Source organism: Boleophthalmus pectinirostris, unplaced genomic scaffold (genome assembly GCF_026225935.1).
Source record: "Boleophthalmus pectinirostris isolate CB_2022bp ecotype Guang Dong unplaced genomic scaffold, ASM2622593v1 HiC_scaffold_22, whole genome shotgun sequence".
NCBI classification, from domain to species: Eukaryota; Metazoa; Chordata; class Actinopteri; order Gobiiformes; family Gobiidae; genus Boleophthalmus; species Boleophthalmus pectinirostris.
In genome coordinates, this window is record NW_026571190.1 from 28,583,619 (window position 1) to 28,598,314 (window position 14,696).

At 38.3% G+C, this 14,696-nt stretch overlaps 1 protein-coding gene across 1 annotated transcript in view; it reads left to right on the forward strand.

The window, feature by feature from the left end:
• The first annotated feature begins 12,896 nt into the window (after window positions 1-12,896).
• Window positions 12,897-14,696, forward strand: part of tacr3a (tachykinin receptor 3a) — a 42,407-nt gene continuing 40,607 nt past the window's right edge. Inside the window, exon 1 of the mRNA XM_020930449.2 lies at window positions 12,897-13,264. Within this exon, the coding sequence (XP_020786108.2) occupies window positions 12,897-13,264 (368 nt within the window). The remainder of the gene's footprint in view (window positions 13,265-14,696) is intronic.

Below are 14,696 nucleotides of genomic sequence, written 5' to 3' on the forward strand. Positions count from 1 at the left end.
TGGCTGTGTATTAACAAAAATAGACTATTACAAAAGTAATCTTTAAGAGAGATTGCCCTATTTTGTACAAGTAGCAGTGGAGAGCAGATGTTTGCGCAGAGACGGCTTCAGAAAGAGAAATTACTTTGTGGTTTATATTTGAATGGAAAAGCGGCTTATTTCAACATTGGGGTTAATATTTAGAGAAACCACCTGATGGGATTAGCGGACTAATAAGTGTTGGTGTGCACCCATGGGACCACTGATCATCTATTGTGTGGAGTTGTGAGAAAGGAAAGTCATACTCACTGAATCAAAGCAAGGACCCAACCAATGCAAGAATAACGCAGCTACTGTATTTTACAGACTGAGCTTCACGGCATGTCTGTGCCATTAATGAAAACTCATATATTAAAGTGGACATTTCATGATATGTTAAATTATGCAAAACCTATATAATATACTTAACTATACAGCTGAGTTTTATGATTATAAAGTTTTAACAATTTTATGTTGGATATTAATCTATAATTCTTATCTTGCCGCTAGTGACGTGCTCACATGAAGTGCATGCATATACTACATTGTGTAATTTGCATAATGTTCTTTCCAATTCATTTACTCCAACAGTGAAAAATATTCTGTTTTCTAATCTTATAATATGAGTTAAAATCATCTATTATGCAGAAAAGAAAAGCAATCAACCAACAGAATACAAATATGGAGCCTTTAGCTTTTATGCAAATTAATTCATTACAATAACATCAAAAACACTCTCTGAATAATAAGTTTACAGGATAAAATTTTGTCACATAAAGCCACTAGCCAGTATTTGGACCTGCCCTAAACTTTTTCCCCAGTGGGATTAAACAAGAGTTGAACTGAGAATTTAACAACCATTTTGTTGAACAGATGCAAATGACTGCGCACTGTGAAACAGAAAAAGACAAAAACAAAAGAAATATTGTCAATTCAAAATTGTTCTTCCTATTAGGTTATTTTAGTAACACCTGGCTGAACACTTGTAAGTCTGGGATAAATAAATACCATTCTTTCTTTAGAGACTTAAATTTGCACTGTGTAACATTTTTAGTGGAAGGTTCCTGCTTGTTTCCGTGGAAATGTTATTGCTTTGTCCAGATCTTCCACAGTATAAATTAAACCTTTCTATTGTGAGAGATAAACAGGTTACATCATTACACTACATTACAGTTCAGATCTGTGGAGAGTTGCCCCTATTCATAGAGCAATAGAAACATCAGTAATGAATAAATGATAGATTAGGTCTCCAAAACAGGTCTTCAATATTTTTCCTCCAGTGAAATACTTTTACAAAACGAAAATGCCAAAGAGCTACTAGTTTAAGCGATAACTAAAAATGTTGTATAAGAGCTACAGAAAGCTTTAGATGAGGTATCGTTAAAGGCCTATAAAACAAACCATTATCCATATATTAGGTTACAAAGTTAGGCATCAAAATGATACATGTGCAATTGTAAAAGGCATTTAATCCAGTTTTATTTATTCAGCACAATACATGTAAAACAGAAATCCCTTGGTGAGCTACGTAGAAAGGGGTGGAGAGCTACAGCACTCGAGCTACAAGTTGGAGACCCCTATGCTAGATGGGTATGTTTAAAGGTGCACTGTGTAACTTTTTATACCTTATTTTTATGGATTTGTCTGGAATGTTCCACAGTATGGCATTTAACGGCTCTACTTTTCATTCCTTAAATTACAGGTGGTTTTATAGCTCAAAAATACCTAGAAAAACAGGAATTCTGACTGTGAGCAGGGTCGCCTCTCCACAGATCTAATCTGTAACATGGTCTTGTTTGGTCTCCATGATGATAGAAATATTTAATCACTCAATTTCACTTCTCTCCAGCAACTAGATCAGGAATTAGAATACACTAGACAGTTTGCAAGAACCTCAGAAATTGTAGACTGTGCACCGGCCAATCAGCGAAGAACTGTGAAGCCATGACGTCAACAAGTGCCTGTCTGGGTCCTTTTGTGGTACAACACAACAGTAAACAAAGCGGTCGAGATGGATGTAGATGAAGCCAAACATTCTGTGTTGGCAACGATTCCTGAGATCAAAGATTTAAAGCTGGAACAAAGAGAATGTTTGGTGAATTGTACCAAGGGGAAAGATGTTATTGTCCTGCTTCCTGTGGGATTTGGCGCATTACATACGCCATGACCAAATAGCAGAGATTGGTTAAATTAAAAAAAGTACCCGTCTACTGTCTAGCGAACGAATCCTAATGCTGCGAGGTCAAAGAGTTTCCATGAAGTGAAACCGGCGGATGAATCAGGCTAATTTGATGAACCCTCCACAAGAAAAGTTACACAATGCCCCTTTAAACGCAGCAGTATAGTTGATGTATGCTGGTGGGGTAAGACGGGTGATGGAGCGCATGTCATTTAGCACGCTCAGATTGTTTTCTATAAGGCTGATTTCCCAAAGGACGCATTTCTCTGAGGGATTCCATGCCTGAGGAGCCCGACTGTATTGAACAACACCAATGCCGTTTTGAAGAAGAATTGGTCCCTTCACATCTCCCCATTAGCATGACTCATTAGCATTCCCCAAGATAGCTCTGAGTCTACAAATCAACTCAAAAATAATACCAGTATATGTAGAATTAGGTACCTCATACATTTTGCAAAACATTAAATAAGAGATTCAAGAGACGTAAATTAAATAAGCAAACAGTAAATATCCAATTAATGTTAAATAATTCACAATCCGTAACACCCACTGCTCTGTGAGGCCCCAAAGGCAGAAGGGGCTCAACTCCTCATTAATAAGAAAAGCAGTTTAGTTTAGTCAGTCCATTCTCAGTGTAGTGCAGCATAGGGGAAACGGAGATTAGACACAAAGTAATTCAAATAGACTTCACTGGCACACAGGAATATGCTCTAAGGAATTTATATGAGCTTGTCACCAAGTAACAATGCATGAACACAACAATGCAAACTATTCGATGTTTTTACTGTAGAATGTGAAGCTGTCTTACTAGTTCAGCAATGAATATGTTTATGTAACTGTACTATTATAACATCAGGAGAATAGCTGATAAGTGTAAAAGAGCATAGACCATATAAAGATGTGGACCGAGGAAGTGTGATGCCAGAGCATTCAGCTTCAGTCAAATGAAGCTCACTGAAGCCTGGAGTTATACTTGAGATTTTGCCAAGCTCAGTATTAGGGAATAGGAATTTGGAGAGTCCCTGCCTCAAGTGGAGGAGTTTAAGTAACTCAGGGTCTTTTTCATGAGTGAGGGGAGGATGGAGCGTGAGATTGACAGACGGATTGGTGCAGCATCTGCAATGATGCAATTTCTGTATCGGACCGTTGCGGTGAAGAGCGATCTGAGCCGAAAGACAAAGCTCTTGATTTAATGGTCAGTCTACGTTCCTCTCCTCACCTGTGTTCATGAGCTTTGGGTTATGATCGAAAGGCCAAGATCACAGATACAAGCGGCTTAAATTAGTTTCCTCCGCAGGGTGGCTGGGTGCTCCCTTAGAGATAGGGCGAAGAGCTCAGTCACACTGGAGGAGCTCGGAGTAGTGTCACTGCTCCTCCACGTCAAGAGGAGCCAGCTGAGGTCGCTTGGGCACCTTTTCCGGATGCCTCCTGGGCACCTCCCTCAGGACGTGTTCAGGGCATGTCCCACCGGGAGGAGGACCCACTGGAGGGACTATGTCTCTCAGCTGGCCTGGGAATGCTTTCAGGTCCTCCCAAAGGAGGTGGAGGAAGTGTCTGGGCTGAAGAAAGTCTGCGAGTCTCTGCTTAGAATGCTGCCCCCGCAACCCAGTCCCGGATAAGAAGAAGAAAATGGATGGATGGATGAAATTATTTATGGATAAAATAGTGAAATAAAAAACACTGGGATCATGCAGAGTGGGTTAATACAAACATTTTGAGACCAAAATGACAAGGCTCACTGCAGCAGTTACAGGGAAGAGGTGACAATTTTCTAAAGTAACGTGAATTGGAGCTGAACTTGATGAAGCCAGAAGTGCGCCCGTTCTTACTTACTATTTAGATTGCAGCTGCTAGAGTGCTAACTATGTCCAATTATATATACAGTCTATGGTGCACAACTGTAACCTGCTACAGCTGATGCCATTGTAACAATACCAGCACCACGAGTCCTGGCGAGATGACGGCTCTCCAGAGTGTCACTCGAGTGTGACTCGAATCCTTAAAACGAATAAAATTTCCTTCGGTACATTGCTCCTTCCCTGACCGAGAGCAGCACTGGGCCTGACCAGTCTGCAGGATGTGTAACCTCTTTTACTCCCTCACGTCCACAAACTACTTCAACCACTGCTGCCTTTAAAAACAGAAATGTTTATTTTTCCCTTTATAAACCAACATGTCAAAGGGCGATGATTGCTTGGTAAAATCTTGACATTAGCAAATTGTTATGTGACAACATTTAGAAATACAACATGTACTGTACATGCATTTAAGAAAATACCAAAAGAATTACTAGTAGCAGTAGCCTTGGCTCTTGCTGACAAGCATGAAAGGAAAACTGTTTCTAGAGTTTTGTACTAATCAGTTATCGTAAATGTCAGAACATGTGTTGCTTACAAGGTAGGGCAAGGTAGGGGCGTGAGGGGCCTGGTGTTTGAGTGACAGGTGAGCTTGAATAAAGGTCAGGTGAGGAGAGGGGGGGTAGGTTTCACATCTGGCGTCCACTGATAAAAATGAATCAAATGTACTTACAAAGGGTGACTTTAATGGTCCTTTGAGTTGAGCACTTAAATTTCTCATTTCTTGACGTTGTACCGTTCAAAATGACAGCAAATCAAATGCAGAGATAAGATGAAAAGCTGCACTAATGTCTTGACTCAAGCAGGAAAAGAACCTAATATAAATGAATAAGCACATCTCAGGATCACTGGGGACCACACACCCAATCTACAGTCATAGCATTACACCTTGAGTGCTCCTTGTACCCATAGCGACTCTAAGAGGAAGTCTTAGATCAGGCCAAATATAGGGTTATCGAACACAATCTGAGTCAATTTTTCCTGCTCTCTCCTCTGCATCGAGCGCAACCCCACAGCTACAGACAACCCGGAAGTAAAAGGAGTCAGGAGCTCAGTAAAGATTGGTCTTGTGGTGGGACCTGCATATTCATACACTCAGTCCCAGTAATATGGAAGATTTTGTCAGAAAGGGCTTTTTCCATATCAGCATGTGTCTAGCTGTGTGATCACCAACAGAAAAAAACAAAAAGGGTTTTTATTAAATAGTTGTAATGTAATAACTAGTCCTGCATGAGGTGTCATAAAGTGTTTGGACAAATTATTCTATCATTTGCGACTCCAAGAATTACAGAGGCGGTAATATAATTTTTATTTCACTTTGTTATCTGAAAAGAGTTGAAACTACATCAAATTATATTACATTTGTAAGTTAGATTTTGGGACTTTTGTAACCATAAAAACCATAAAAATATTTGAGCACCTGATTTATGTCGACACACTGCAAGTGAATAGGAATGTTTTCATACAGAAATAAAGCATTTTATGTGTAAAATAGCTAAAATTGCAGATACAAATCTGAGAAATTGATAGAGCCAGATTTAAATTTACAAAAAAAGTACAGAGGAACGTGGCTGTTATTTTCTATTTGAGTGAACTGGTTAAAATTTTGTGAAAGTCTTATCAATATTGGAAAGATTTCTGTGTGCAAATGCAATAAAGTGAGATTTAACCTGTGTTATAGTGCTGTTACCTCCTCAACATTATTGTAGTTTTGTTTTGTTTCACTCACATACGTTTGAGTAATCCTTTATTATTAGTCTGTCTACAATACCGAAGCTCAGAATGTTCAGTTCCACTTTGTGATGTCATGAAGCAGTAGTTTTCAAGTTATCAGCTACAGGACCTCTTACCTTAGTAGAGACTGACAATTCCAGGGCTAAAATTATCCAGATGATTCCAGTAAAGGTGTAAACACAGTGGAGCACATCTTGTATTACCACATAAGTGTTTTCTGTAGCATAGTGCCTGTGTGTGAAACATGTGTGAAAGAAACTAAACATAGCTCCAGGTATATTTGTGATGAGGAAACAACATTATAACATAGATCAGAAAATAGTGTAACATGGGCCCTTTAAAAGAATATCTTTATGTCCATGGATGCAAAAGGATTAAATTAAATAATAAAAGATTTTGGGTCCAGGTTGGATCATTCTGTTGACCAAATTTTCAAAATCCAAAACTGGGACACACCCATGTTTGAATAGTTGGTATTAATAAAACTGTGAAAAGAGTGTTCAACACAGTCTTTTCTTGACTTGTGGGTCAGTATATAATCAGACTTCTGATGGGGCAAATTATTGTATTTCTGACTTATGGTAATTTCCAAGCATGATTTTCTGTACTTTAGGTAAACAAATGACAATATATTCCCCTCTTTAATGTTGGCAGGTATCAAATTGGTGAAAAATGACACCTGAAACATTTCGTGTATAAAATTGGGACAAATTGCAGGTTTTGGAATCTGAATGATGATGATGAATCTGCATAGGGGGGGCATAGAGCTCAAAACTGGAACTATCCTGAGTAAATAGGCATGTCTAGTCTCCCTAAATATGTACGATTCATATATTCTAAGGTAGTTCATGACAGCTTTACCCTCATAACTCTTATATTACTCTTACTCAATAATAAACACATCAAAATAAACATTGAAAACATAATGCACATTTGCCTAAATAAATAAATAAATAAATAAAACCTAGACTCTATGACAAATTGAGTGTGTCACATTGAGGTAATGGGTCATGAGCTGGCTGATATACAACAGATAAAAGCTTCCATGCACCTCCTGAGGTGGCATTGATTTTCAGCACAATACCTGACTGCTGGGCCTCCCACTTCAACAGCCACGAGCAAGGAGTGTGCCACTGGGATTGTTCGGCTCACAGGGAGGTCAGAGGTCACTGTGGGAGCTGCTATTACCCATGATGCCCTCTGATTACCCTAATTGATCTGCGTACGAGCATGCGGTTTGGTCCAGTCCTGCCATGCTTGTCACAGAAGAAGAAAACTAAGGATGACAGTGAAAACTTGTGTGTGATTCTCCAGAAGGAACAACATGTCTCTGCGCTAATGCCTGGAATAGAGTCTAATTAGAGAATAATTGAGGTGCAGTGCTCTTTCATTAAGAAATAAATTGCTGTCCATGGTCAGATTGATCAGAGGGAGCTGCAGACTCCACAGTTGAGGCCCTGGTTACTGCAGCGGTATGTGGATTGTAGGCATTACGCTATGGGCAGAAACATGTGGGTCCTGCTATGTAAAAAATGTGAATGTTTTCTTTTGACTTTGACTTCAGACCATTGAAAGACCTGTACCTATATTTTTTCCACTGTAGTGTTAGTAAAGGGGGTAATTGATATAAAAGATAGGAATTAAGAGCTCTAAATTAAAGCACGTGGTCTTTGTGAGTGTTTGGCTTTGACTAGAAGTAGAGTTCTGGAGCATCACTCAACAAATATTAAAATATATGATAAATATTACCAATCTAGTACAATAAATTATCTACCGTAATTAATTAATTCACAGTGAATTAAACAATTTTTCTGAAGGTTTGTGAATTCTTATCGATCAGTGACACATATCTGGAAATAACATCACTATTCACCAAAGTAAACAGTGTTTTATGAATATTTACTGACCAAGTTAAACAGACATTTGGATTATAAATATACAAATGAGTGCAGGCCACTCTAGACTGGGGTCGAAAGATTATAGGTTAGATAAACTTTAAGAGTTATCTATGCTTGTGTGCAGCACTGGTCTCATATTAAGGCCAATTAACTCAAAAGGCTATTGACTACAAAAATGCAAATATTTAAATCTATTCCTCAAGGTCCTCAGTTTCCACCATGGCCAGATTTGAGCGGAGCCCGATTTGGACCACTGCAAATGATTTGAAAAGAACTAGTTTTGTTTTTCATGGTTTTAAGTAAAAAATCAGGTACACATCTTTTGCACCAATGACACTAAAGCAGGACTAAAGTGGAAATAAAGCAGGACGAGAACAGGAGCGAACCAAGTCTGAGCTCAAATAAGTGAAAGTGTTCATTTTGACAACCCAAAGCAAGTGGAAATTGAGAATCATGTGAGTCAACTGTACCAGCAGGCAGAAGCAACATGCAGGTAAGACAACCAAGCAAGCAAAACAGCAAAGAAAGAAGATTTGCATGGGATTCAGCATTATGATTATTTACAATTCAGTACTAGTAGTATTCAGCTTATGTGATGGTTCAGGTAAGATGCCTGTGTTTTTATTTTTACCCAGTGTTACAGCCCACAACAAGTAATCCAGTGTGTTTCCTTACACCAATCACTACAATATAATATGTAGGGGAGAGTGGGGCAGGTTTTCACTCTGGGTAAGTTGCAACACTACATTTTATTTAAAAACAAAAAGCTTCATTACAAAATTAAATGGTATTTTGTGTGTTTTTGGGGCTGCACTTTTGTCCTGAATTTTAACTAATTTGTTTGCCTACAATTCAGATTACAAATATTCATAGCTTCCAGATATAACGGTAGTTCAAGGCAACTTTGTTCATTGATTTTTATTGTTTTATTGTAGTCTCACACTTTGTAGTTGCCATTTGAACATTTTATTTGAGACTGAATGTCCAATGAAAATGGGGCAAAAATGTTAGGAGGAGCTGCTCCCAGCTGGCACTGCCTCTGCTCACAAAAGAAAAAGAAAGACATATGTCGACATCTGAATAAATCTGTATGTTTGCCCACAAAGTAAAATAATCACAACAATACATCAACATCCTCATTACTTCGCATTTCATCTAAAATAAATTCAGTAATTCAATTACTCCAGTCAGCCCAGTGTCAGAACCATAACAAAAGCAGACAGCGCCTCATTAGACAGCGGCTTCAAAGAACACAGGGGTCAGGATTGGACTCAGAGGAAATATGCTTCTCATGCAAATGATTGCATTTTATTCTCTGCTCCAACTATTGTCTGTTGCCGTGCTGCTGATGGTTGTCAGTGATGACCATATGGTGTCTGTTTAAGAAGCCGCTGTCACAGCAGCTGAAGGAATAGAACACTAACTATGAGGGGGTAACAACTCACAAAACCAGACCTACTTCATCATTCACAGATGTTAACATAATGATCCTATGGTGAGTTGTAGTCATTTAAAATGCCTTTATATATCATGCTGTTTTCTGGTGTATTTTATAAAGTTCTCATCAAAAACAAACTTAGAGTTGTTTAATTCACACATGTTTAACACACAAACCCTGCATATTTAGGCTGAATTCTTCCCTCGAACAGAAAACAGTGCACCTTGTGATGTCATGTGGTTATACAGGAAATGCTCCACTGTGTTTTTGAAACTTCATACACCTTCACTAAAATAATTTTAGTAATTTCCTCCCTGGAATTGCCAATCTGAACAAAAGGTAACCAGTAGCTGTTAACCTGAAAATTATTGCTACATAACATCACAAAGTGGGACGGAGCATTTTGAGGGATGTAAACAGACTAATAATGGAGGATTACTCAAACATGTGTGAAAGAAACAAAACACAACTCCAGCTATGTTTTTGATGAGGTGGCAGCTTTCTAAGTTGTCTTAAACCTCACAATTTTGAGTAATATAGGAACTTTAACTGTGGTTATTTTTGCTGAATTATTAAGTAAATATTTGTTTTTTAGATATATTTTTATTACTTGTGTATAATACCTCAGTTATACACTGACTGTAAATTCATTCACCAGTGATTGTTCAAATATTTTGTGCTTAATAAGGCCAGTCTAAAAACACAACCACAACACTGTCATGAGCAAAAAGAACAATACAGAAGAATGATCAATTCTAACCTACTAACAAAGAATCATTTAAACTGGAAATAATATATTATAAGACTTTAAAGATGTTATTATTGATAAAGCTACAAGCAAATAACCTAATTAAAAAAATAAAAATAAATAGGAACATGCAAATGAAACACATCATATGGCCATTTTTATCACACATGAAGCATATATCCACTTTGTATTCTTCATGCTCTATTTGTTGATTAGACACAAGATACAATCAGTGGTGGCAGTTCAAGTGACCTGCGGGGTCAGAGACATGCACTGAAGTCCTAATGTTGGCCCGTGTAGATGAGTATATATGGTAAAACCAGTTCCTAGGGTCAAAATAAGACAAACAGACTTGTGTCTGCATTAAAAAGACCTCTTGTATATAGCTTACTATTATTTTATTACTGTATTGCAGGGGTGTCAAACTCATTTTGATCCGGGGGCCGTATCCAACCTACTTTGATCCCAAAGGGGCCAGATCAGAAAACTCATAGCATATAAACCCCAAAAATATCAATAAGTTCAAATATTTGTGCAGAGAAACACAAATCTATTACAGAAATCTTTTTTAATTGATGAACTCTTTCTTTTACAAAATATTATAATATTATGAACAACCTGAAACTTTAAGAAAAATGCAATTTCAACACAATGTTTTAACATGAACTTGTATGTAAATAGGAATAAGTAAATTTTTGTTGTAAAATCCTGCACTTGGCTCCACTTTTCTCATTTTTGACATTTTGCTGATGAGGGTGTCACGGTCAACAGTCAAAACGATCGTCCTTTAAGAGCGTTTGGAAAGAGACAAGTCTTTATTTGTGCTGCTCTGGTGGGAGGGGCCACGTACAGAGACACTGAAGACGCTGCTGTGATAAACACCACAGAAAATTAACAATATTTTAATAGAAAATATAATTTAAATATTTTAGTAGAAAATCAGCAGAGAGTCAGATTAAAGGTCTTGGAGGGCCGGATCTGGCCCCCAGGCCTTATGTTTGACACCTGTGCTGTATTGTATTTTATTTTTACTTGTACATATACGTTTATATAATTTTGCCTTTCTCTTTATTATTATAATACGCTGTGATGTGTTCAAATAATTTCCATTGTGGATCAATAGAGGTTGTATAAAAATTAATCTAAAAAAAAACAACTGAATCTGAAAGAATTATGCGAGGACCAGAAAGTATACTGTTAACATGCTAGATATTGTTGCTCATTGCTGTAAATAATACAAAAACACACTAAAAGCACAGAGAATCCAGCATTCAGCTATGATGGGCACATATATATCAAAAATATTTATATACTGATACTGACAGAAATATCAAATATTAAAAACTGCAGCTGTAAGAGGAGGAGTTTGATCGGCCAGGGTCACCGAGCATCACTCCAATCACAAGTCAGAAAACTGAACAGAAAAGGCAGGACAGAGCGAGATAGTGGATATGGGTACAAGAGGAGATGAAAGCTAGACTACGTGTCCATGCGGAGACTTAATGGACGCAGACGTTTGTGCCAGTTGGTAGTGGGTATAAGACAGCGAGGGGAAGAAGTCACAGTCAATTCTACATCAGCTCAGTATTCCAGCTGAGTACACTGCTATACCCTTGTGTGAGGATGCTCTAAGACTGTAATAACAGACGCGTTATACAGTTCCACGTCACATCAAAAGGTCACTCAGAACGTGGCAGTAGGAGAAAAATCACGGTGATGAGACTGTGGTACAAAATAAAGTGCTAAAACTGTCAATACTGTTTACTTTTAAAGGTCATATACTGCACAAAATACTCTTGTGCGCTTTAAACCATGTTATAATGTTGTTACTTCATTAAAAAACATATCTGGAGTTGTGTTTTGTTTCATTCACATATGTTTGAGTAATCCTTTATTATCAGGCTGTCTACATCCCCAAGCTTAAGATGCTGTGTTCCAACTTGTAATGAAGCGCTGTTTTTCAAGTTAACAGCTACATTTTAGATTTTCATCTGTAGCGATTGGCAATTCTAGGGCTGAAATCATCCAAATGATTCTGCTGAAGGTGTATGGAGTTTAAAAACAGAGTGGGGCACTTCCTATATTCCCATATGACATCACAAGGTAGAAGTGTGTTTTCTGTTTGCGAGAAATGCAGAGTCTGTGTGTTAAACATGTGTGAATGAACAAAACATAAAACCAGGTTTGTTTTTGATGAAGAAACAACATTATAACAGATCGGAAAACAGCGTAATATTGAACCTTTAAAACATGCTATTTCATGCAACTGCAAAACCATCTATCATTCCCCTTGAACCAGTCCAGTTCAATAGAAAAATAAACAGAAAAAAATAAAAATAAAAGACAGATGAGTATAGATTAATCTTTTGTCAAACACATGCAGCCCACAAGCCAAGACTACAAGTGTATGTTATAATCGACTGTCAACTGTGGACACAAAGCTGTAGCCTGCACGTCCAAGAAAAATAACAGCTCCATGCACTTGTGGTTCTTTTATTATTATTATATTTTCTCTCTGTGGAAATGGACATTTACTGAGCTTTTGTTCATATAATTTCAATATCCTGTCTAATGCGGCATTGAAAATAGTGCCAACGCGAGATCATTTCAAATTAGATAAAGGCACTAGTCAACAGTGGACACAGCGAGGGCCATCTGTTATTTATTCAAGTTCAAACAGCAGCCACATGTATCAATCAATCTCTCGCTCCATTTGTGCCACTCCGTGCGTCACTGAGTGCTCTGCGCGCGCCTCCAAACTGCTGTCACTGCTACTGGAGTCCGCGCGCTCTCCACCACATTCAACAGGCGCCCGAGGACACTCGAACTGTAAGCCACTGTGCTTGTTATTACTTAGGAGTGAGCAGAGCTGGTCAGTGGGATAACGGGAAGAGGAGATGTTCTCTTTCTGGGTGACTTCACATTACGCGCTATGAATGCCTGAAGACAGACTACTCCCTGCGCTAAATACTTTATGTAGACAACATCTTTAAGGAAGGCTGTATCCCAGGAAAGGACGAAGAGAATGGAGGCTTCACACAATGAATCAAACGCGGCAATGAACTATACCAGCAAGTTCGTGCAGCCCCCGTGGCGTGTGGCGCTATGGTCGATCGCCTACAGCTTCATCCTGGCTGTGGCGGTGTTTGGGAACCTTATCGTCATCTGGATAGTCCTCGCGCACAAACGTATGAGGACCGTCACCAACTATTTTCTCCTCAACCTGGCTTTTTCTGACGCGTCAATGGCCGCGTTCAACACCCTCATAAACTTTATCTATGCCTCGCACGGGGTGTGGTACTTTGGGGAAGCTTATTGTAAATTCCAGAACTTTTTCCCGGTTACATCTGTGTTTGCGAGCATCTACTCCATGACGGCAATCGCGGTGGACAGGTGAGTATTTTTTTTTTCAATTTACTTCTGAGTCTACATTAAGATTAATATTCTCTTTCCTATATTTATATAGACTGCACTGAAACAATTTACCATCTCCATAGTATGACTTTAAACATATCCATCTAGCATTTATTCATTGTTGGTGTTTCTATTGCTCAAAAATATCATAATTCCTTCTCTAAATAAGGGCAGCTCTCCACAGATCTGAGCTGTAACGTAGTGTGGTGCTGTAACCTGCTTGTCTCCCTTGTGATAGATAGGTTTATTCTATACTGTGGAATATTGTAGGCAAAGCAATAAAAAGACATCTTCTTGGAAACAAACAGGTGGCGGACCTTCCTCTAGAAATGTTCTGCAGTGCACCTTTAATTAAATCAGTCATCATACAAGTTACAAGCCTTTCCTGCAAACTGTAGAGCAGGCTATCATAAACTAGTCTTTCTTGTTAGAGTGATCAAAGAGGCAAAGAGACATCCACTGTGCGGCAGCAGCACATGCACAAATGTCCCTGTGATTCAGAGGCTTTCATCTCAAATGCTTCATACACGGTTTTGTGGACACACTTTCTTATCGTGGCACTTGGGCATGCTGCTTCCACCTGAGGCGACAGAAAATATTTAGTTTGAAAAAAAAAAAAAAAAAAAGGATAATTCCCACATGTTTGATGTGCAGCCAGATGATGCACCAGTGCCAGTCCTTTGTTGTACCCAGTCTCTAGAGCAGGTGACTTTGCTTGACCATTGTGATGCAAGCTGCCAAGCTCCTTACATTTTGTTTAGTTTGTTTGTCATCTTTTTTTTTTTAATACTTTTTACTTTTTATACTTTATTGTGTCACATTTCTTATTTTAATCAATTATTGAAGACTGTTTGTCAGTGCAATATAGCAGAAACTAATAACTGACAACTCCAACTCTGCAGTCCATGCTTCAAAATCACATTCTCTAATCTACACTGGACATGTCAGTGAATTACTGGTCATGATAATGTTCCTCTCCACCAGTCAAGACAGAAAAATCAATTCCATGTTTTATAACTCACTGTAACAGTAGCATTTATGTTTAAATAACTGTACACTTTCTGACTGTATTACCAGCTTCCCAGGCTGTGGCACCAGCCCATGGCCCATAGCCTGCATATCCATCACTCCACATGTGGATAATTACTTTGGTTATGATGTAAATGTATAGTGCATGTCTAAGGAGGGAAGATGTATTTCCATCAGTGTAATGTGATGTTACGTGATGTACACACACCATTCACATTATAAGGTTAACTATGCTTCTAAACAGGACTACATGAGTCATTTGTAAGTGATTCACCTGCTGGAATCTAATGGGATATTATTTGGTCACAAGTAGATTCAGATATTTCAGACAAGTCTGTTTTTTACTTGAGGGGATGGTTGGAGACTAGTTTTTACTGATGTA